Here is a 23540-nt window from a genome sequence, read left to right as displayed (position 1 = left end):
CGCTGAAAGTTCCCGCGAACGAAGGAACCAAATTTCTGCAATTACATTCGAACGTTCTGTGACCAATTTCTAAGCAGGACATCTGCACGATCGGTACTCCGTAGTTTTAACGCGTGAGTCTCGATCTCGGTCTACAAACGATTCCACGCTTGGCAACGAATCCAGCCGAGTCACGCGAAATTAAATACACTAGACCGTACGTATTAACGCAGAGTCGGATACCACCATTTTCTATAACACAACGAAAAACAGCGGTAATATTCGCGTAACGCGATTACGGACCGTTGTGCAAAATATTTTTTTTTTTTATATGGATACACGCGTTTTCACGCAGTGATTTTGTGGTATTGCGTCAGTTCAGTTGCTTTCCGAAAGAACAGCTTCAATTACTCGTTTTTGTTTGTATCTTCGCACTTATTAGGAGATACGATTTTCTGTACCACAGGACACGTATACATTTGTATATACGACAATGGAAGAGAATATTAACAATTTTATTTCAAATAGAATTTGGTAAACCATTAAATTGATATTCCAATAATAATTGAAGTATCGATCAAATTGCTGGAGGCATGTTCAGGACAACGAACTTTGAAATCTCTTTCACCCGTATAAATGTAGACTTTAATAGCTCCTCGGAATTTTATCTCATAATTAACTTTCAGTATTATAAGCAAAGTAGGAAATTAACTTTTAAAATATGTTTAATTGCCTTCTTATGTCTAGACGGGTTAACCCTGGTAATACAAATTTTAATGTGAAAATTATATACCGCGACCTAGAAAGCACTCCGATCTACCGTTTTCGTCATGAAAAAATCATGAAATGTTATTGAATATTAATTATCTTATTATCGTGGTCGTCGAGGATTCGTTCCAGCACCGGAGTTTTCTTTGATATTTATTCGAGCGAAGGCCTGGCGAATCCGAACGATACGCTATAAAAGCTTTCGACTGATTGGTGCTCGTCACGGTTCTAAACAATAAACCGTCGATTTCTTCGGTTCTTTAATTTTTCGTAGCCGTACTGTCGAAATCCTTCGCTCGTGAAGAGTCGCGAAAACGAACGTCGAATCCAAGTTTCGCGTTTACAATTTCGATTTTTTAAAATCGATAGAAAATTAAGTTTTTCCCCTGACGATGCTTGAAATATTTCTAAATTTCTTGGAAATGTTGCTACCGTGGACGTTAAATAAATCACCCAATCTCTCGGTCTTTCAATTCGTCCCTGGTTCGTCCAGTTTTGCAGAAACGACATTTAATTGTTCGGACGAGCCGCTCTGAATGCTTCCTTCGATTCTAACAACTAAAAATACAACATTCCCTTAAGCTTATCTTAAAATCTCCCGGGGAAATATATTCTCCTCGGAATCTTCGTACCAACCATTAAACGTTGCACTATGTTGCAAAACCACGCTACGCGGAACGCCAGCGTACCTATTTCTCCTGGCATTGTCATAACATCTAATCTCTGGCAAATTTATGGCGCGGAGAAATGAATTGGATTCCGTCCTAGAATTTACAATTTCCTGAAAGATTGCAGCCAGGAATACTTTCCGTGATTTTATACGGTCCGCAGGAGACTTTATGTCAGCGTTGCGTACCGAAGGGTGCTAATGACTTTCGTTCGTAAAATCATAATGAAATCTATCGCTTCGTGGAACAAATTTTTATTCGAGATAATTAAAAACACGCCATTGTAAATGATCGAACTACATAATAGAAAGTCAATTTTTGTTAAATGCTGAGTTTAACTCGTTACAAGTTCTCGATAACGGGGCTACGGTCGTTACGAATATTAAATTAAAAATGAATCGAGAGATCGATCGTTTAATTCGATGAGAACGTCAAAGACGACCACTGTTAATTTCGATCGTTCAAATAAATCGCGGCGAAATCGTTCGGAAGCGCGCGTCAACGAGGTAGTTCCGAGGATTGCGTTTTTAAATCTTCCGCTTTCCAACGTCGATTATTAATCGCGGATGATCGTACGGCTGGGTAAACCGCAATTAACAAGTTCGTGCGCGATGTCGTTAAACAGCTCGTCCGCGGTGCAGTGACGGTTTCCCTTTTTTTGCACGGTTAATTTCACGGTCAACAGACGCGACATCGCGTGGAGAAAAGACGCGAGGATCGTCGATCGGCACCGCGGAGCCTTACGGTCAGACTGCGTATGTTTATGCATTTATGGGAAATTTTAATCCTCAAAAAACTACAGAATGCATTTAATATGCAAAAATATAAGAAATACTTAAAGTAAGATACGAATTATTATATTTAGGGGTTGAGACAGCCCTCTGCGAAGCTTCCGTTTCATCGATTCTATTAATAAAAATTGTGAATTTGCATAAAGATCCGCAGTCTACTTACGATAAACGGGATCAAGTGGAATTCTATTAATTGTTACCACACGCGATCGCTGATACGCTTAATTGCGAAGGAACGCCGGCGCACGTGGGGCGTGTTACGGCGATATGATCGACGCGTCGAATCCAATCGCTGGCGGAAATCGTGGATGGGGGAGGGGTTGGAATCAACATTCGTCTGCAACGATGCGGTAAAATACCGCGTCGGGAACTGTAAAGTGGCCTAATACTGTCCGTTTTGCTTCGAAGATTGTGAAAAACTCGGATTTAAACCACGCATGATAACCCTCTGATTCCGAATTATTCAAATGTCACGCGAAAACATATTTGTATTTTTATGTACGCTAGATTTCCATGAAAATTGATATTTTATTTTTATTTTATTTGAAAGGAAAATAGTCCCCCTGAATCCACGATATAATACATAAAAAATATGAACGAGATGATTCTTAATATGCAATCAATGCTTACTACCCTTCTGTTTCTGAATTATTCAAACGTCACACGAAAATGTATTTTTATTCTTCTATACACTAGATTTCCATGAAAATTGACATTTCATTTTTATTTTATTTGAAGGGAGAATAGTTTCACCGAATGCACGATGTAATATGTAGAAAACATGATCGAGACGGTTCTTATAATAATATGTAATCAATGCTTGCTACCCTTCTGTTTCTGAATTATTCAAACGTCACACGAAAATGTATTTTTATTCTTCTATACACTAGATTTCCATGAAAATTGACATTTCATTTTTATTTTATTTGAAAGGAGAATAGTCCCCCTGAATTCACGATATAATATATAAACAATATGAACGAGACGATTCTTAATATGCAATCAATGCTTGCTACCCTTCAGTTTCTGAATTATTCAAACGTCACACGAAAATGTATTTTTATTCTTCTATACACTAGATTTCCATGAAAATTGCCATTTTATTTTTATTTTATTACAACACGGAGTAATTTCACTAGATGCACGATATAATATGTAGAAAACATGATCGAGACGGTTCTTATAATAATATGTGATTAATGCTTGCTACCCTTCTGTTTCTGAATTATTCAATCGTCACACGATAATGTATTTTTATTTTTATGTACGCTAGATTTCCATGAAAATTGATATTTTATTTTTATTTTATTTGAAAGGAGAATAGTCCCCCTGAATCCACGATATAATACATAAAAAATATGAACGAGACGATTCTTAATATGTAATCAATGCTTGCTACCCTTCTGTTTCTGAATTATTCAAACGTCACACGAAAATGTATTTTTATTCTTCTATACACTAGATTTCCATGAAAATTGACATTTCATTTTTATTTTATTTGAAGGGAGAATAGTTTCACCGAATGCACGATGTAATATGTAGAAAACATGATCGAGACGGTTCTTATAATAATATGTGATTAATGCTTGCTACCCTTCTGTTTCTGAATTATTCAAACGTCACACGATAATGTATTTTTATTCTTCTATACACTAGATTTCCATGAAAATTGACATTTCATTTTTATTTTATTTGAGTGGAGAAATCCCCCTGGATCCACGATATAATACATAAAAAATATGAACGAGACGATTCTTAATATGCAATCAATGGTTGCTACCCTTCTGTTTCTGAATTATTCAATCGTCACACGATAATGTATCTTTATTCTTCTATACACTAGATTTCCATGAAAATTGACATTTCATTTTTATTTTATTACAACACGGAGTAATTTCACTAGATGCACGATATAATATGTAGAAAACATGATCGAGACAGTTCTTATATTAATATGTGATTAATGCTTGCTACCCTTCAGTTTCTGAATTATTCAAACGTCACACGAAAATGTATTTTTATTTTTATGTACGCTAGATTTCCATGAAAATTGATATTTTATTTTTATTTTATTTGAAAGGAGAATAGTCCCCCTGAATTCACGATATAATATATAAAAAATATGAACGAGATGATTCTTAATATGCAATCAATGCTTGCTACCCTTCAGTTTCTGAATTATTCAAACGTCACACGAAAATGTAATTTTATTCTTCAATACACTAGATTTCCATGAAAATTGACATTTCATTTTTATTTTATTTGAAGGGAGAATAGTTTCACCGAATGCACGATGTAATATATAGGTAATGTAAACAAGACGGTTCATAATAATTTCATGATAGAGTGAAGAGTTAAAGAAGGTGTGGATAGAGCTCGTATAGAAATATAATATATTCTCGAAAAGTATAACGAACGCAAAAAAATAAAATAAAATTTCCATTTACAGTGTAGAAAATTATACTTTGCGTACTCTCTGTTGCAATTTTCGCTGTAAATCGCCTTTCGAGCGCAAGCACACGACGAATCGCGAAGAACGTGCCGCTGTTAGCTAATTTATTACCCACAGGGTATAATAAATTTTGTGAACAGCAGCTTCTAACACGCATCCTTGGGAAGATCGTGTGACATTTCAACACTTCACGGTATTCCCAGTATAACACGTAGAAGTGAAAATCGGATCCTTTCTTTTCCGAGATAACGATCCATCGATTTGATACCATCGCAGCTACTTTCACTTTTCTTAACAATTACAAATATAAAAAATCCTCGTTAGCTTTAAGGCAGAGTGACCGGATCGACGCAACTGAGAATTGCGATACAGTATGTAACTAAAAATAATTAACGAGTAAATCTTCCTTCGACAACAGTTCTCGTACATCGCGTCGAGCTACAGTGTACTCTGCACAACAATAGGGAATTTCCTTTACGTTCCTTTGCGATATAAGACGTTACAAATGTTTTCATCAAGTGAAATAGAAAATAATGAATATTTGAGAATCTATTTACTCTCAAAAATTCATCTCGAAGACATCGAACCAAAAACCAAAGGTATCGATCTCGAAAGGGGATCTTTCCAATCTCTGTTCACCCTGTCTTAAGGGTGAGTTCTTATCAAAACTTCAATGAAACGAATTTTGAAACATCAACTTAATAAAAAAGTAAAAAGATAATCAAACGAGAAGAGGGATTACAGTTTTTTCTTCTTATACGTTCGAAGTATTGCTTTAAATTCTATTACGAACTCATGGGATGACGAAATTTTCTTAAAAAATTCCCCCTGCGTGAATGTCTGTTCTAGGTATCGTTGAAAATCGTGGCGGAGGACAATCGATGGCGGACAGATCGTGATGGATCCACTTTCGCGCGACCTTGGAAACTTGACCCCGAAGTGAAACGGCAGCTTTGGGGGCAAGGAAACGACCGACCTTACGCGGCACAGGTGAGAGCACTTAATTCAATTCCCTCGTGCTACGTCCCGTCGCGATTTACGTTTCAGCGTCGGCATCGAACTGCGCCAGGTTTCTCGCGGCCAGATAAACCGCATGCATCGCCTCGACTCCATTGATATTCCGCGGTGGTAAAGACAATGACCCCGTTAACCGTTGACAGCAAAATTGGTGTCAATATCAGCATTATAGGCTGCATCGACGAAAGACCGGAAGTCGAGGTTACAATAGAAAAGTACGTGGGCGGCAGCTAGGAAATAAATGGCCTGATATTTTGCACTCGACGTGTCCCGAGTGGAACCTTTGTTATACGTCAGCTCCAAGGAAATAGCAATACTGACGACTCAAGTACAATTTCCATGTAAAAGGTATTCCGTTCAGCGATCAATCAAATTTTATATAATTGCGTTTATCGACGAATTTATATTGGAATCGTAAGAATCCCTGAAATGGACACGATGATACAAAAAATGTCCATATTGATAGGTACAAGCGCGTAATAGGCACAGTAGTTCCTCGTTTAATGGCGAAAAATTGGGGTTCGAGGGATGGAATAGGTCTGATGATTCTACGATAAAAATTCAGAACGAAATAATAATAAAAAAACTAAGTACTAACATTGTTTAATGAAACATTTGCAACGTGTTCGAATAGTTTCTGTAATCGATAGTCATCATAATGGAACATAAATTTTTACGAATTAACAGTTTAATCCGAAGTAAATCGACTCCAATCTTGTCCAATTAGAAAGATTAGAATTGATTTAAGCTGTGATTAAATTCTCGGGAAGATCAGCGACCCTATCAGAGCACCATTATTGCTCGATAACTCGAAATGATCCATCAACCATTATCGCCATTAACAAATTCACTTTTCTTCGGATCGATCGAATCTGCAGTCGGTTAATTGGAAATCGGTAGCCGTAAAATTTTTTAAGAGCCGTTTAGATCGATTAGAGTACGATACGGTGTGCAATGCAAGCGGAAGGGCGATAGAAAAAAAATTGAACATAATGCATTCGCGTCTTATCTGATACTTATTATGCAAATTGAATTATTCCGGATTTCCGCTATGGTTTCAACGGGATAAGAATAAATTCTCAACCGACGGGTCAGAGACAGTATAATTTCATTTCTGACAAGTAGCGTTTGCAAATCGCATTACGACATATTCGTTATTATGGTTTCATTGCGCGATCGCGTGTATTGCAGACGCCATCGAGGAAAAGTTTCCGATATCGAGGTTGCTCGCTTTTTCATATTTCGTTCGTTCCACGGTTCACCGTTTTCAAACGATCAGAACACGATCGAAAAATGTCGGAACACTGATTTTAAATTGTTTAGCAGTTTCTCTAAATATTATAATATTAACGCGATCATTGCAAAGTCTAGAGACGTGGTTTCTTAATTTATTTTCTAGCTCCTTAATATCTTGGAGAAAAATAAAATTATTCTACATTATATCGCACTGAAAGAATACAATAATAATATTCGATAACTTTCTATTTTACAGCTATCTTCGGTAGGCGATTATAATTTATTACGAGCAGTGAAGTCGAGTAAGATACAGTAGTGGGGATACTCGATCAACAAGCTTACCCTTACTAATTTTTATCACTCAAAAACATAGTTATATAATAAGATATTCTAAAACTATCCACTGGTAGACTGGAGCTTCGATAATTCTTTAAAATACTTGGAATTGAAAATATTGAACAAATTTCGATTACATAAATTACTTAAAATATTCAAAGAAATTCCTATTTGCTTGAATATTTATATCATCCTCGTTACAGTTCGAGCAAATAAACAAATTACTTAAAACATTCAAAGAACTTGTTATTTGCTTCGCATCGCATTAATCAGATAAACAGTTAATTACTTTTACTGCATGGTTGGCTTGAAGTGGCAATTAACAATTTCCACAAAACGAAGGCATCCCCCCCCGTCAGACATACACCAATAAACCGCTTAAATCGAACCGGATCGAATCGTGATTCGCGTGGATCCGAAAGGACATCCGAGAATACGGATGACAGAAACGATTCTGCAGTCGAGGCTGGAGAAAAAGAGATTTCAGTTTCCGCCGTTCGGATGGAAGCGTCGCGGAGATGAGACACTTCGATATCGGTATCCGCGCACGGACGATTTTCCACTCGGCTGTGCAAACGTTTCTCGTTCTTCAGCCGCTCGTCAGAAACGGGTTCCCGCGGGCGTGAAATCGGCATGTCTGGCGACGAGGAACGGGACCAACCTGTCCCCGGCTCGAAGATAAGTTTCACTTTCGCGAAAAATGTCTCGGGGAAACACGGGAAATCGATTACGAGTCCCTTCGTCGATCTTGCTTTCTTCTGGAATCCCGACACAGTCTTGGAACCAGTTACGGAGACGCTCGACTCTTTTTACGTCCACGTTTTGCGCCCATTATTATTACCGATCGCTGGTTTCCGCGGAAACGAATACTGTTCCGTTCGATGTAATTCGGTCGTTCTACCGTTGCGCGTTCCCACGATTATATTCGACGAAAAAAAAAAACACTGTTCCGCGTTTCTGTATTTGTAACAGACCGGCGTTTTGTGCTTCCTCGTTCCTGTCTCGACTGATGGATGATCGATACCGCTAATGCGCGCTCCGTGCGCCCGGGTTTCTTGCATACGATATCGTTCGAGTAAAAATCTACCGTTGGGAACATTTATTTCGCGAAAAATCTGAAAGAGATTTCCATTGTATGAAGCTTAGCACCTGTCAGCCAACGATTTACGATTATAAATCAACGAGAGGACAGTGTGGAAAGTCAGGAAGCTAATTTCCATCTAAAAAGTATTTTATTTTAATTCTGCAAATCGAATTGCTGTGACGTAAGATTCAAGCGAAATAATTTAAAACGAAGAACGACGAAAGAGGATAGAAGAAAGTAAAAGTGACTGTTAACGAGGAAGGAGACTTCTAATTAGGATGACAGCCATATCTGATGTCTTTATTTTAGAAAATAAACTCTATTTTTGTACGCATTAAGAAGATTGATAATCATGGTAGCAAATGGTTTCGACATGTCACATGAAACATCAGATAAGGTTGTCATCCTGATTGTAAGTCTCTTTTCTCGTTAACAATTCTTTTTTTTATCTTTTCCCGTTTTACATATCAATTTAAGCATTAAGGTTAGATAAGTGTTTCTAAAACGAAAGGTTTCTAACTTGACAGGTCCAAGTTGCACGGACGAACGAATTAAAAATTTATAATTAAATTAATAGAAAAAATAAGTAAGAAAATAACCAATACATACTAATGATCGAACAACGTTTATGAATATTAATGCTGGCATACTTCGTCGATAAGAAACATAAAATATCCAATGTATCTCAACAATCATTAAATAACGTTTCGTTTCGTACTCCCCCGCAACTTTCACGTACTCATAATACACATTTTATTCACCGAAACATGTTCTTTACGGATGCTTCGTCGCGGAGGAAGCAATACCAGTTTTCCATTTAAATGATAATGAACGTTTTAATCGCGAGATCATAAATCGTACTGGTACTAATCTTTATAATAATCGTAACACGCGTATGAAACTAACGTGAAATGTTTCACGACGAATTTATGTTAGTTTTGCTAATAAATTGGAAATATAACTTTGCTTTTCCAACCGGCGCCTGTGCTCGAGTTATTCCCGTTAAAACGACACCGTTGCTTTCCATCTTGACTGAAATTTTAAAGGCCGAGCGAACGCTTTCGAGTGAAACTCCGATGTTCGCGATAAAGTTATTTACAACGCGTCTAAACGAGCGACACATTAAAATAAGCAACGAATTTCAAAAAGAAAAAGTTACGATTCAGGTTTTGATATCTCTCATCGATCGGACTGCTATGTCAATTTTGTTAATTAAGAGGCGTGAGGATTCTATCTTTAGGCTTCTGAATAACCGTGAAGTTGTTTTTTTAATCTTGACATTGAAACAGATACTGTTTGAGATACGATCGCGCGAAAGAACGCGAAGAAGAGCAATGTGTTGCACTGTGAAACACTCCAGTTTCGTTGAAACTTTTCATTATTCCGAGTCACACTTTCTCCTTCGCATTTTCTAGATTCCACTGATCCAATTGTGATTCCGTCTTGTATCTAATCAGGAGCAAGAGTTTTTCATAACCGGTTCGCCTATATCTCGACTCACGTCCGATCTACTCTCGAGTCTAGGTAACGGTCTAGCCGAAGGTTAGCTCCATTCATAAAATGTGTTGCATATTTTCGCGAACGTAACGATATCGGAAGAACAGTTGCTAAAAGTAAAACGGCTCAAAATCATTTAAAAATACACAGAAGAATATTAGGCGCTTAATCGAGGTCAGAAATTTCAGAGAACAGGTAAAATCGGGTCGAAAGTATTACGAACTTTCTTATTCGTTATCTTCACACCGTTTAGGGTACCATGAACGAAAGAAACGACTACTGTATTCGTAAATTTACAGTGAAAGTTGCAACGTTCAGTGAGAATAATAAAATTACACACAATATAATCTTGCTTAACAATTCTATATAATGAAATGCTACTTTATATTTTTATATTCGAGCTAATTATAACTGTAATAATATTTCACGTAAGTACTATATTAAAAATTTCGTGTTATTAATACACCTATTCCGGAAGTTTAAGTAAATGTTTCTGTGTACAGTGCTGAATATAACATGATCGACATCAGAAAAATAACTAGTCCAGTATCAAAAAAACTTCCTTGAAATTGCTAAAACGTTTTTGGGCGAATAACGTCAAAGTAAACGTGAAAATAAACATGGAAGACAGCATAAATTATAGTAGATGGTATGGATCATTAGATAGGGGATGAAAAGCCATTTAAAATAAGCGTTTGTACAAGTCGATAGCTCAATTAGTTACGGAGATATAGCGATTTTAGTTTCAAGTCGATGCGGTGGCTAGTTACGGAGATATAAGGGTCTGAAGCGTTTGTTTACGTTCATTGAGGTCAATGAACTCTCGACTCACGTGCGACAAAGAGATACGACGCGACGCGTCAGACGGAGACAGGGATAGTCGAATTAAGAAAAATTACCCTTTCATTTAAATTACGATATCTCGAAAACGGAAAGTCGGATCGACGAAAACCAAAAGCCATTTTAAAGGGGAGGCCTTGCCGCTGCTAACAGTGGTTCAATAATGGATAACACACTAGTAGTTTCGGGACTGTATGTGCGTAAAGTAACGAAATTTAAAAACCAGTCATTTAAACAGTCATAGTAGGTTTGGTATTAAATATTCGATAACAGTTTTACTACTCCTTCGAATTTCCTTCCTCCCACAGTTGCAATGCCGGAATGACGTCCGTAAGTACCAATAACAGCTTTCGCACGCAATTAGTCGGGACAGTCATTCGTACAGAATCGAGTCACGTCGCCCACGGATTATCGCCGGTTCAAAGACCGGTCTGGGAAACAATGTCCTCAAAAGTGGCGTGTCAATCGATCGGGCACAGGAGTCTGAGGCCGTTTCGTTCCGGCGTTTTCGTTTCATCGAGGCAATCGAGTCTGCAAATTAGCTCGTTGCACGTGATCGAAACGAACAGTCATTCCGACAAATTAATAACCGCGGGGAAATATGACGTCTCGGGCAAACGACGAGCAAAATTCTTATTTGGACGGAAAATTCGAGCAACGAAAGGAAGACGTTAAAATAAAAATAAAAATAAAATAAAAATATCGATCGTCGAATCATATTCATAGATCGATCGATAAAAGGACACGAATAAGTTGTCTATTGTTCGAAGAAGACTTTGCTCGACTCTGAGAAACGGGTAAGAGTGTTTTTTTTTTTCACTGTGGAAGCTCCGGATAAAAGCGAGTTCGTGTAAATTGCAAGTTCCTCCGTGAAACAGATATTTAGGGTGGCTGGTGATAACGAGCGGAACTCTCGAGTTCGCGACGGCCTAGTTGTCATGTCGATGACGTTGATGACACTGAAACCGGGTTAACGCGTACGTGCTGGAGCATTGCACTTTGCTCTAATAGACTCGCGCCGCGAAGTCGGTTGCGAGTGTGTATCTGGCTTGACATTGATAGACTCGCGTAGATCTGCCATCAGTAGCGAATCTAGAAAGGCTCGAGGAAGAGGGAAGAGGCTAACGAGTAATCGCAAGAAGATTCGAGGATACGATCGATAATAATAAAAATAAATTAATAAATAGAACAGATATTTCTTTGCTTCGCCGTTTCCTGCGTGAAATCCTTCTTTCTTAAAGATCTCTCTGTATTACCGGACCTTGTTAATAAATCGACGCGTCTGGTTTATATTAATGGCAGAAACAGCGATGATGCAGCACGATGCAGGACTTTCTAGCACGTGTCTTTCCGTTCGGCGAGAACGCTTTTAAAATCGAGCATACCGGCTCGCAGAGCACGTCCCTCGAATATTAATCTCCTCTAGAAAAGATAGCGATCCTCCGCGCTCCAGTCGAACCGTTTTGTCTCCAGATAAGACAGTTTAGTTACAGCAAATGGTTATTCTTTTCGCTGGTCGGTGATACATTCGCGAACGTATTTGCATACGATTACAATACGCGTTGCAATAGGTAGAAGAAAGGAACTCACTACACGCCAGGGCAGAACAATATCCTATTATTCGTCGGCTTCCTTCTTCCGACGAACGTGGCACGGTGGCGCGAAAAGTGTATTTTAACGCGGAACAGACCGACGCCGTCGGTTACCACGCTTCGACTTAATTATTCCCAGCACGTGACGGACCTAGGCGTCAGGAGGAGTCGTTAAAATTGTGCATGTCGGCGGTAAAGTCGCCGCAGCGAGAAAAACGAGTCGACGGACGCCGTTTGCACGCCCGTCAGCGAGACGATCGCTACGTGGAACTGCCTAGACACGCGACTGGTTCGAGAGTCGTGCCTTCTAAATATTCAGAAGACACCGCCTCCGGAATGTTGTTCTCGTTATCAGTGAAAGTTGCACAACATAAATAGGTATGCGGACGGTGTGCCGCGCGCGTCACCAGAAACGCTCCTAGAATGTCGGACAATCGACAAATTGACACGTCCACGAACACTATCCCAAACTGCCTCTACGAACGTTTTATACCGCTACTGTTGAGGGGTCGAGCAAAATAATTTAAATTTGGCGAAAGAAAGGACAATGTTAAGTCCTAAAGGGGTTTACTGACCCAAGAGCCGTTGGAAAGGTCTCGCCAAGGTGAATCGACTGATACCATTTTTAACTTCGATATCAGATGGGATAATGTCGAAAAATGACCTCAAAGTTCGAGATTTTGCGGTTTTGAACAAAAGAAACCGATAGTAAAAGCCCATCCGGCCCGAGGGACCTCGGGTAGGCACCTGAAGAAAAACCGAGGGGTGTAAGCGATACTCTAGCAGATTGGGACGGAAAATGTGCCCCACCACCTTCATTTCAGTGCCGTGTTGGGCCTGTGTTTGCCGCATGGGCCCCGTTCCAAATGCCCAGGGAAAAATCCACAATGGATCAGTTGTTTTTCATGCTCAACTTCGCGGCGTCAAAGTTAACGACGAGTGAATAGTTGTGGGACACGGAAGGTAAAAACTTGAATCACAATCCGTGGAATCCTGTAACAAGCAATAAGAATTTATTCTACGTCGGATAGTATACTATCGACGAGTGATGTTTAAAGAGTCAATTTTGATCTGGTCTCTGGGCCAAGGTTGCCCAAGCAGATAACCTCGACATGGGCGTATCGGTCTTAGATTGGTCAAATATTGTAAATATACTGGCGAATCAGTTTGGAGACGAAGTTGATCCGGTGGGAGGCGGCATGTAACCGTTATTTTTAATAATTTTCCCTTGTCAGATGTTTCTTGCGATACCTGCCTCGCCATAAAATCATCTGGCACTTATTTTCGATGTTATTGCAGGTAGTAAAGTCATACAACGCCTGGATTTGGAGGGTCATCCCATGAAAACATTGTTTTTACGAACTAATGCAAAACCGAGCCAATTTATTCTTTCTTTCATTGCCAAACGAGAAGACATTGATTACTGAAAAAGTTTCTTACGTTGCCTTTAACTGTGACGAAGATAACTATAATGTTTGCTTTTTAACATTCCCCTATATTCTTAGCAGTAAATAATGATCTGCACAAAACTTGTGATTATTGGTTCAGTTATGCTCCTTACTGTATATTTACAATTGAAGAAATAATCGAGTTAACGCAAAGTTGATGTACTTACGTTACTATGTATAATATTCGGTCAAAAATTCAGACATATTTTCTTCATCGTAATCGATTGCATTCACGATGTTCCAAATTAGGAACGTATTCCATATTAGAGCAACCGACCTTGACAAAAACTAATTCTATCGAGAGAACAGCTTTAAAAAAATAACGAGATAAATAATTTTGCACGTTACTATGCACGGAAATATATTTATTTGAGACTTACTCGAGGCTGAGGTCTTCCAAGTCCTCCCAAACGTACTCCAGACTGTCGTCCCAGTCGTCTTCGCGACACGTGGTCTCGCCTTTCCTGAAAATCAGGAACACCGGTTACATTTCAATGCCGCGATACGATTTCAAAACGCGTTCGAAGAAACGGTCCTTTACATTTTCGCTTTTCAGACGGCGTCGCGTTCGTTCCAGACAATGGCGTACGCCAACACGCCGCAAAAATGGCTCGTCACCGCGGCGTACTATTCACCAGCCACAATGACAGCAGCCACCCTTTGCCGACTCTTACATAATACACGTCTAGAGCTTAAACGAGTTTAATTGGCTCTCGCATTGTTTTTCGAGCGGATGAGCTAATGAAAGGGTTCGCGCGATCGCGTACTCTCGCTTATCGCCAACGAAAACGAAACACACGTACGACAACGCGAACAAGCAGGAAGTGGTGCTCGCGATAAGAGAAACCTTGGAACGGTTCTTCGAGCGTGAACTATTTTCTATTATTAGAAGCTTCGCTCGCGAATAATTCAGCTTAATGTCTACGAACGTATCGCCGGATGTCGAGGATAAACAAAATTCATTAACATTTTGTAGAATAAACTAAAGATGGAAATCCATTTCTTTCGCCCGACTCTGTAAATATTCTCGATATTCAGACGTTAGGAATCGTTGAGAATATGCATTGCATGCATGTATTTTTAAAGAAAATTTGCATCCATCCCCTTCCTTGCAAAGGTCGATATTACCTGAGGAGGACACTCGTTTATTGCACCTTCAGAGGTCTCGTGTTTTGTTTTTCGAGTATTTTCGTTTCGAAACTCTGCTGTATTTATTTAGAAAATAGATATTCAACCAATAGGCGTTGTTAAACACATAAATAATTCAATTACCCGTATCAATAGCAAATTCACGCGTGATTTGTCGCGTTGCGATCAGTGGGTAAGACACTCGTTCCGAGGGCCTTTTATCGCGCCGTGCGACACCCACAAAGAAGTTAATTGATCGTTCGACGTGTCTGCTCTTTCAGAATCCATTGCTACTCGAAGCATGAATATATTACGTCGGGTGCTGCGAGCCACTCGGCTCGGGTCACACGGAGACGAGGTCAGCGTAGCGCGATGTCCTTGTGCTATATCGCGCTCGCGTTCTCGTAGAGTCGATTGAAACGAAAGCACCAGTCGCTGGAAACGGAACCAGGTCCGCGTGATCCGGGCGAAACTTCGTCGCGTGTCGCGGACGGTCGCCGAAAGCGATAGAGCCGCGATTCGATTCGCGATCCTTCGAGGAAAAGGGGCCAGGGAGCCACCGACGACTGCACGGAGAGAGTGCATTCACGGTTACGACAAAGGCCGTTGCACTCAACTGCGCACAGCCCGTCATTATTTGCAGTTCGACGACCCTGGTGCATCCCAGTTCTCGCGAAACGAAAATCAACGATAAGTTTCGGAAGGAAATTCGAACCGAATCGATCGACCGTTCGTAGCGTTCGAAGGTTAGACCGAACCAGAATTGGAAAAAATTTTAAAGTCAACGAAGTTTAACGTTTGTCGTTAATTGCAGATTCCTTGATCGCTTGATACACAGTTTATCCACGCAACTTCGCAAACGACTTCGTTCGTAACGTGATAAACGATGAACCGAACCTGGTGATCACGGTTTACTTTGATTCCCAAACGTCGAGCCTCGAACATTTAATCGTACTTTACGTCGGCTCTGTATTATTTGCGCAATGAAGCAAACTGTACGCGTCGAGTAATCGCTAAATAGTTGGCTAGCGGTCGATGCTTTCTGGTTAATTAAAAAATCATGTCCCTGGCTACGGTTATTTGTATCGATAGTACGAATCGCTTAGCTACGCGCCGTGCCCATTTTACTCGATTATTTCTTGAAATTACCAACACTCTTCTTGGTTCTTGGTCGATTACTTTCGTACGGAATGAACATTTGTTATAAAATAAATTCCTTGCTTCGTAAGCATTGTAATATGCACGTAATTTCTAAGCGTTTACAACTATCAACAATACCTAGAAACTTGATCTTTCATATTACTACTCCATCTCATATTTCCAGCTTCATATTTATATTAACTTCGTTATCAATTTGAAAATTTATTATAAAATAGATTCTTTGCTTCGTAAGCATTATAATACGTAATTACCAAGCATTCACAACTATCAACAATACCCAGAAACTTGATCTTTCATATTACTACTCCATCTCATATTTCCAGCTTCATATTTATATTAACTTCGTTATCAATTTGAAAATTTATTATAAAATAGAGCCTTTACTTCGCAAGCATTGCAATACGTAATTACCAAGCATTCACAACTATCAACAATACCCAGAACCTTGATGTTTCATATTACTACTCCATCTCATATTTCCAGCTTCATATTTATATTAACTTCGTTATCAATTTGAAAATTTATTATAAAATAGAGCCTTTACTTCGTAAGCATTGCAATACGTAATTTCCAAGCATTCACAACTATCAACAATACCCAGAAACTTGATCTTTCATATTACTACTCCATCTCATATTTCCAGCTTCACATTTATATTAACTTCGTTATCAATTTGAAAATTTATTATACAATAGAGCCTTTACTTCGTAAGCATTGCAATACGTAATTTCCAAGCATTCACAACTATCAACAATACCCAGAACCTTGATGTTTCATATTACTACTCCATCTCGTATTTCCAGCTTCTCATTTATATTAATATTCTAAAATCCCTCAAGATGGGACAAAATTAAGTTTGCGATCATATAGAATATAAAAATTGCAATGCAGTATTAATTAAAATTTCCTTAAACGAGATACCGTATTACTCAATTATATTGATATTGAATAATCATTAGAAAGTCCAAGATCATCCTTGCAACGTATAGTAAATTAATTTATTTTATAAGCGATAATATTTGACTATGTAAAATCCATATTTGTAGTCCCTTACATATTACATCTTTTGTACTAGAGGGTTTATTCCCGTTAGTAAACAACTGATGATAATATTAGTTTAAAGATTAGTTTTCGTAAATAGAAACCACGAGATTTGTCACAAGTCTGGAAGCGAGTTTTATCTGGAATTCGGGGCGCAACGAAACGTTTCGACGACCCAGTTGCCCGAATAATACAGCAATCCCCCCTATAACACGGTACTCTTATAACGCGTTCTCATGTCCCTCGTATAACACGTGTTTTCCCCCATATAACGCGGGGATTTCCAACGTGAAATTTATAATGATTTGTACAGTTCATAATCAATTTCGCGTACGTTTGCACATTGTGTAAATTGTGTTCTTATAAAATTAGATTAAATTATTTTATTAAATTTGCGTTCCTAGGTTTTGAATTGCAAGAACATTGATTATACATATATCTGTGGCGTTAAACGTGAATCATTTGTACGTAACGCGTTATACGGGGTCATACGAGCGTTTTCCCATAACGCAGAACCAATCTACCGTGTTATAGGGGGGATTACTGTATATTTATTCGAGATCAGTTCTCGTTCGTCGAAAACGTATTCGAGGAACAGGGTACCGCGAGACCCGGTGAGATTGTCTGGCCACGGCGAAACCTCTGGCAATTTGTAGCACGGAAGTCGTTCGGGGCGAGTCGCGCAGAGAGATCATAAGTATTACTTACTCCTCGTTAAACCCTGAAGATGACATCGCCGACGTCCGCCGTTAACAAACTACTTGCGCCGACAATGCGAAAAACAGAACGGGTCTCGCTGCCCACGTACACCCGGAGCACACTCCGACGTCGCTTTGGGCTATTACTACATTAACGAGTCACTCCTCGTACGTTTATACAAGCACCGACACTCGCTGATAAGAGGCCCCGCGATAGTGGGCTTTAATACCTACTACCTAACGATCTCATGCAATACTATGGCCTCGCTATTTATCGATAAAGATAGATCGAAACGTAGCAAATCCACCACAGGGAAAGTAACGGTTCAGATATTTGCAAAATTTAAGGAAAGGAACACTGCAACACAACAATTACAACGGACCACCTAATCCTTGACTGCCAAAAATACAATATTCTTCGCCGTAAATACAAGCTGGAACCTCAACTTAAAGAAAACCTCACCAACAGAAAGCTACACAACCTACTGGGATTCATCAAAGAAACAAAATTAATTGATAAAATATAAGGAAAAAACCAAATAAATAAAAAAAAAAAAAAATCCTAAGAAATATGGGTCGAAAGATAAATAGCCTTGGAATTGTAAACAATTTTTAAAGGCCCCATTTTTGGACTCAAAAGTTTTCATGAACAACGAATAGTTACATCGTCGAGCAAATGTATGAATATCAATTTTGTTAAATCAGAAAGCATTCACTGATTTCGTCCTTACGAGTGGAAGACCCTATTTAATATTTTTATTTACCACTTTGATTTTAACGATCTTTCGTGGGACAATAAAATAAAAATTTAGAGCAGATATAATTATTTAAAGTTACATACCTAATGATGCACTATAAGTATAGATATCCGATGGTTTGTCAATTTATACATCACTTGTAACACTCTGTTAATAACTGTTTAGGAATAAACGGTACGTTTCTTATCAGAAAACACACGGTGCCACAGTTACGCACGATAGAACCTCGCTTTCCGGAATGTTGGCGCCGACTGTTGTGATTAGGGTCTTGGTTTACCATCGTCGTGAGAAAATAAGGCACCAATCGGCGTCGAGCGTGATCGAAAACGACATTACTGTGTTACCTTCTGCCTCGCTACCTGCGTAAATACGGTCCAAAGGTGACCCGTACCAATTCTTAAATATCACATCTACAAGGTTTTCTATTCAAAACTTTCAATGGTCATACCGGACACGTGACATTTTGTATTCACATTTATTTCTTATGTTTATTTACCAGGTTCGTAACTTGTGCCGATGAACAAGTAGGCCCGAAGCGTCGCGACGCCACGTGCTGTAAATCAATCACGCGCAACGACGTGGACAACGGAACGCGCGAAACGATAATCGGGATACGAGATTGCGTTGCGCGCGAGGCGTCGTCACGCGAAAACTGGATCTGCATAAATACGTTACGAGCCGAGTGAAAAGTGGATCACAACAGGTAAATACCGCGTGGATGTTCGTTGCAACTTAGAAAGTGTTGATCGCGAAATTGACCGACGTTTCCGTTTTAATACGGGCCCGGGAAGAACTAGTTTATCGGGGTTTGTTTATGGTTGCGCGCGCACGGCTGATAAAATAATTTATCGACACGCGAGCATGCATTCTATCGCGAACGCATGTACACGCGTTTTTGAGTAGGTGACACGGATGCACCGGCAGATGAATCGTAGAAAGAGAACAAAAAGCTCCGGTCGCCATGTCTGTGTGCCTGCCGATGATTATGCAATTAAAAAAAATTTAATCAACTTACTTCGCTTAACATAATTCGCGCAGACTCCGCGTATGGTCGGAAAAATGGTTCCATTTACTTCTGGTTTCTTCTTTAAAAATTCTGGAACAATAGAAAATACACAGAAAGTTAATAAAAGTTGATTTAGAGATACAACGTGTGCTTTCAAATTGCTTTCACTGTCCATTTTAATGCCAAGTTACTTATTAAATACAAGGTCGTAGAAAGTACATTCTTTTGATTTATTGTGTAAACAACGTTTAATCTTAATCAAGATAAAGTGAAATTGAAACCTAACGTATTTAAGTCGGCGCTGTGTTCAACCAGTATCAGTTTTCTAAAACCTTTTCATTTACAATGCGCTTTCGGAATTTCGCCGGCAATGGAAGACACGATGAATTTCGTACGCGAATTATACGGTTTTAGTAGGTGAAACGAAATGCAATTAAAAGCAATTTTATTCGGTGCAAAAGATTATTTTAAACGTTGAATTAATTTCTAGAAAATAGCTATGTATCATGAGAAAGTTAAAACTGTTACAAATTGTACGCAATCGTTTTTTACTTACTAGAAATAGAAAACTATGAGAATCGCGTTTGTTTAATTTTTATGTACAATTTCACTGCAATATCGACAAATTTCAACCGTGAAGAACGAAATACCGCGTCTGTGATATTATTTCTGTACTTTTCGACTATAGGGGGCACCACTAAACATGTTCTGCAAGATCGACAGAGAAAACTACTTTGAGGTTATGTTTTAGAGTGTTAATAAGTTCGTTTCTTTCAAACACGTGATCGTTTGTATTTTTGTTGAGTGATAAATCGTGTACGAAACGCAATTAAAAGGATATACACTTAAAGTAAGCGTGATCCAAGTGAGTAATTTCATTTCTTTTTAAGTTTTCCCAATTGGTTTACTGTTTCTGATGCCCAATGTTTTTGTATATTTGAGGTTACGTTTCGTTTTCATCGATATTTCTAATTCTTTCTAACATACAATTTGACGAATATTTAATATCATTTCACTTTTTATTTAAAAAATTACCGTATTCTTAATTTAAAGTGGACTACTTTAAGTGTTTAAATTTTAAGATAACGTTTATGACGTTCGGTATAGCTCTTCGAAACGTTTTATATTTAAAATGTTTTTAGACATAACACGATAAAATGGCAAAATCATTACGTAGTAAATGGAGGAGAAAGTGTAGGGCAGTGAAAAGAGAACGTTATGGTGCTAAAGAGTTAGAAAGATTAAAGAAAACATTGGGTGTAAATGAAAATGGGTCGCAGGATGTTGAAATGTCAGAAATAACAGAAATTGCAACAGGTAAGTAACGAATAAATATTGGATAATATATTTGTATTATCGTCTTGTAATTGTCGTTAATCTGTACGAGCTGTTTTTCAGTTGTGGATGCGAAAACAATAAAAGAAAATGGAAAGGCGAAACAAAAAACTGGAGAGGATGGTCAAGGAAAGATGGACGTAGATAGTAACGTTAGGAAATATAATAAAAAGACGATGCAAGATCAGTATGGAAACTATCCAATATGGATGAACTTGAGAAAAGTGGCTAAACACAAAAAAGGCAGAGCGAAAGCCCAAAAGGCGACAGCAAAGTCGAACAAAAGGCTAACCAGAAGACAGAAGAAAAAAACAAAGCGAGATTAGATTTTACGAGAAATTGATAATGTTAACACCTTCCCATTTTGGGATTGCTTCTAAGAAAATGGAAATAAACTTTATTATTACTGATAAAACGTTTTATACGTTACCTACCCTGGATAAACCAATAAGGATCGTTTAAATTCACTTTTTCTTTTATTACAAAGCTGAATACAAAATGATCACAACGATTATTTAAGTTATAATTCTATTACAAATCCAACACATTGTCATCGTAAGTGCTAAATAAATGGCAGTGATAGTATGATCTTTTTTCGTAAAAAAAAAATTTTCCTACATAAATATTACATCTACGGGCAATGCCCAAAGTATTTGATATTTTTTTCCCCTTCGTTTGCAACGATATTAAAAATTTAATGCACCACTTTTTATCGGAATTGTTGTTCTGCATCGTAATCTTAAACGATTTTCCAACTCCACTACTCGGTTCGCCAAGTGTTGGATCTTTCTGGTCTCCAACTCGTACTCCCGCAGTTTACCACGCATCTCGTATATTTCTTGCTGCATGTGTTGCTAAAAGACAACGACACTTTAGAATCGACTGTTTGTTATTAGTAGAGATATGCGGGATTCCCGAAAATATCGCGATTCTCGATACTTTCGATAATTTCGAGAATCCGGAAGCCATTTTGTTCTCAAAGGTATACGTATCTTGCTAGTTGAAAAGGTTTATTAAAGGTCACAATTAAGTCCCGAAGTAAATTTCTTTTATTTAATTTTGAACATCGAAATCACGTGATCTTAAAATTTCCGCATACCGCTAATTTTAAATCCTCTATTTTTAATACGTTTGTGTCGACAACGTTCATTTATCCAGTTTGCCTATACGTGCAATAAAAGAGACTAAAGGTAGCATGAAACGGCAAGAGATAAACACTTCCGGGAACCCCGCACACTCCTAGTTCTTACATTAAATACATACTACATTTTCAACAGTCCTTTTCATCACGTTGATACTTTCTATAACTGATGCAACCTTGTTATTCATTTCCGTGGCTTCCGTATCTCTCTTCCTTCCTCTTGCAAATTGCTAAAAGGGAAAAGTATATCAAACACATAGGAAGCATTTTCAATGACTCCAATTCTTTTCAATATTAAATGATACATCTTATTCTTGATCGATCCTCTGGAATTTTTGGTTGATAATTTCGTTTAAAGTGCAAAGATCCAGATTTTCTAATACATACTAGTGTGCATAGTTCTTGCGTACTCACAGCTATCAGATTGAAAATTTAAAGAGGGGAAGAGAGAGAAACGTTATAATTCTTCCGGATTCGCATTCCTAGCGTCGCGTAAAGGAAACGTATCTCTCTTTTACAAGTCAAATAACGTACAAGGAGCCATTGTACCGCGTACCTTTTCGAGCTTGGTGAGCCTTTTCAGGATAATCTCGTAGTCCTGATCAAGGTCACCGTCGGACACCTCGTTCTCCGTATCTGCAAACAGAATTCTTTGATATCGCCGTGTGAGAACGGAACTCGAGTTACTTTCGCATTCGCGCGTCGTTCTCCTCGAAACTAGAGCCAGGATCATTCGAACGCTAGGAATAAACTTTAAATATCATTGCCAAAGCGTTACTCGTACGAATATTGATATTATTACAAGAATTTTCAAGCCCTTATGAAAAACGATTACAACGTGTTTTTTTATGAAAATAGTTTTGTTCTTCCAAGCTTCTCCAATCGTCAACGGTATCTAATAGTTTTGATACAGATATTATCTCATCCTGGATCCGCTAAACGAATCGATAAAGCCACGTAGATGATCCTGGTCTTGGACGATACGCTATTAATCATTCGAACTAATTACGCGCTAATGAACTATGGGGTAATTGAAGACTGTTCAACAAACGATTAATAGCGTCTAACTCCAAGGCAGAATCTGCTGGATGGGCGTTATTGATGAGTTCAATTAGGAAATTCAGGAATAAATGCAACGATATTGCTCTTTGTATCAGAAATATTATCAAACTAGGGTATCGGAGTGCAATCACGAGCACGTTATTTTTTATTTAGAAAAGTACAAACGATGTTTCGAAGAACTTTATGTGTCGTTTGTTGTTGGCTGATTGTTTGGATCGAGCGTTCGAGCAACTCGATCGCAGAAAAATTCGACGGGAATTCCCGAAAATTTGGACGACGATTCGACGTTTACGTACCGTGGGAGGAAATTGACGGACGCCTCGTCGTTGTTGCCTCGTGGAAGTCCTTCTCCAGGTCCCGAGCTTCGAACGCGATGTCGTCGGTGTCTGAAAAATATATCGGGTGATCGCGAGAGCAAACCGACCGGAGTGGTAAATCGGAGGTCTTTGCGTCTCGATACGAGAAACGCTACTTCCAGTTTCTATACGATCGCCGCTCCATT

General features: G+C 38.6%; 3 protein-coding genes across 6 annotated transcripts in view; 1 reads left to right on the top strand and 2 right to left on the bottom strand.

The window, feature by feature from the left end:
* Window positions 1–18727, bottom strand: part of LOC122402746 (repressed by EFG1 protein 1-like) — an 87806-nt gene extending 69079 nt beyond the window's left edge. For 2 of the 3 annotated variants that reach the window (XM_043405782.1, XM_043405783.1), the window contains exons 1-2: window positions 17747–17870; window positions 14089–14172 (exon numbers count right to left, since the gene is read on the bottom strand). In XM_043405782.1, coding sequence (XP_043261717.1) covers window positions 14089–14172; window positions 17747–17772 — 110 coding nt within the window. In that variant the 5' untranslated portion in view covers window positions 17773–17870. Of the gene's footprint in view, window positions 1–14088; window positions 14173–17746; window positions 17871–18577 lie in introns of those variants that run through there. The other variant, XM_043405785.1, reaches the window with a different exon arrangement.
* Window positions 18728–20244: 1517 nt separating this feature from the next.
* Window positions 20245–21189, top strand: LOC122402724 (protein LLP homolog). Of its 2 annotated transcripts, none has more exons than XM_043405745.1 (3): window positions 20245–20350; window positions 20643–20817; window positions 20899–21189. In XM_043405745.1, exons 2-3 carry the CDS (start codon window positions 20658–20660, stop codon window positions 21159–21161), a joined length of 423 nt encoding a protein of 140 aa, XP_043261680.1. In that variant the 5' UTR covers window positions 20245–20350; window positions 20643–20657; the 3' UTR covers window positions 21162–21189. The 2 variants fall into 2 exon arrangements, with proteins under 2 accessions (XP_043261680.1, XP_043261679.1); XM_043405744.1 differs by having other exon boundaries at window positions 20245–20365.
* A 318-nt stretch (window positions 21190–21507) lies between these two features.
* LOC122402721 overlaps window positions 21508–23540 on the bottom strand; it is a 42926-nt gene continuing 40893 nt past the window's right edge. Inside the window, exons 6-9 of the mRNA XM_043405741.1 lie at window positions 23335–23424; window positions 22533–22612; window positions 22099–22206; window positions 21508–21689 (exon numbers count right to left, since the gene is read on the bottom strand). Coding sequence (XP_043261676.1) covers window positions 21522–21689; window positions 22099–22206; window positions 22533–22612; window positions 23335–23424 — 446 coding nt within the window. The 3' untranslated portion in view covers window positions 21508–21521. The remainder of the gene's footprint in view (window positions 21690–22098; window positions 22207–22532; window positions 22613–23334; window positions 23425–23540) is intronic.

The sequence above is a fragment of the Colletes gigas genome, unplaced genomic scaffold, assembly GCF_013123115.1.
Source record: "Colletes gigas isolate AHSC1104 unplaced genomic scaffold, ASM1312311v1 Colletes_gigas_Sc00039, whole genome shotgun sequence".
NCBI lineage: Eukaryota > Metazoa > Arthropoda > Insecta > Hymenoptera > Colletidae > Colletes > Colletes gigas.
Note: the sequence above shows the minus strand (reverse complement) of the source record. Positions and strands in the feature narration are given on the sequence as shown.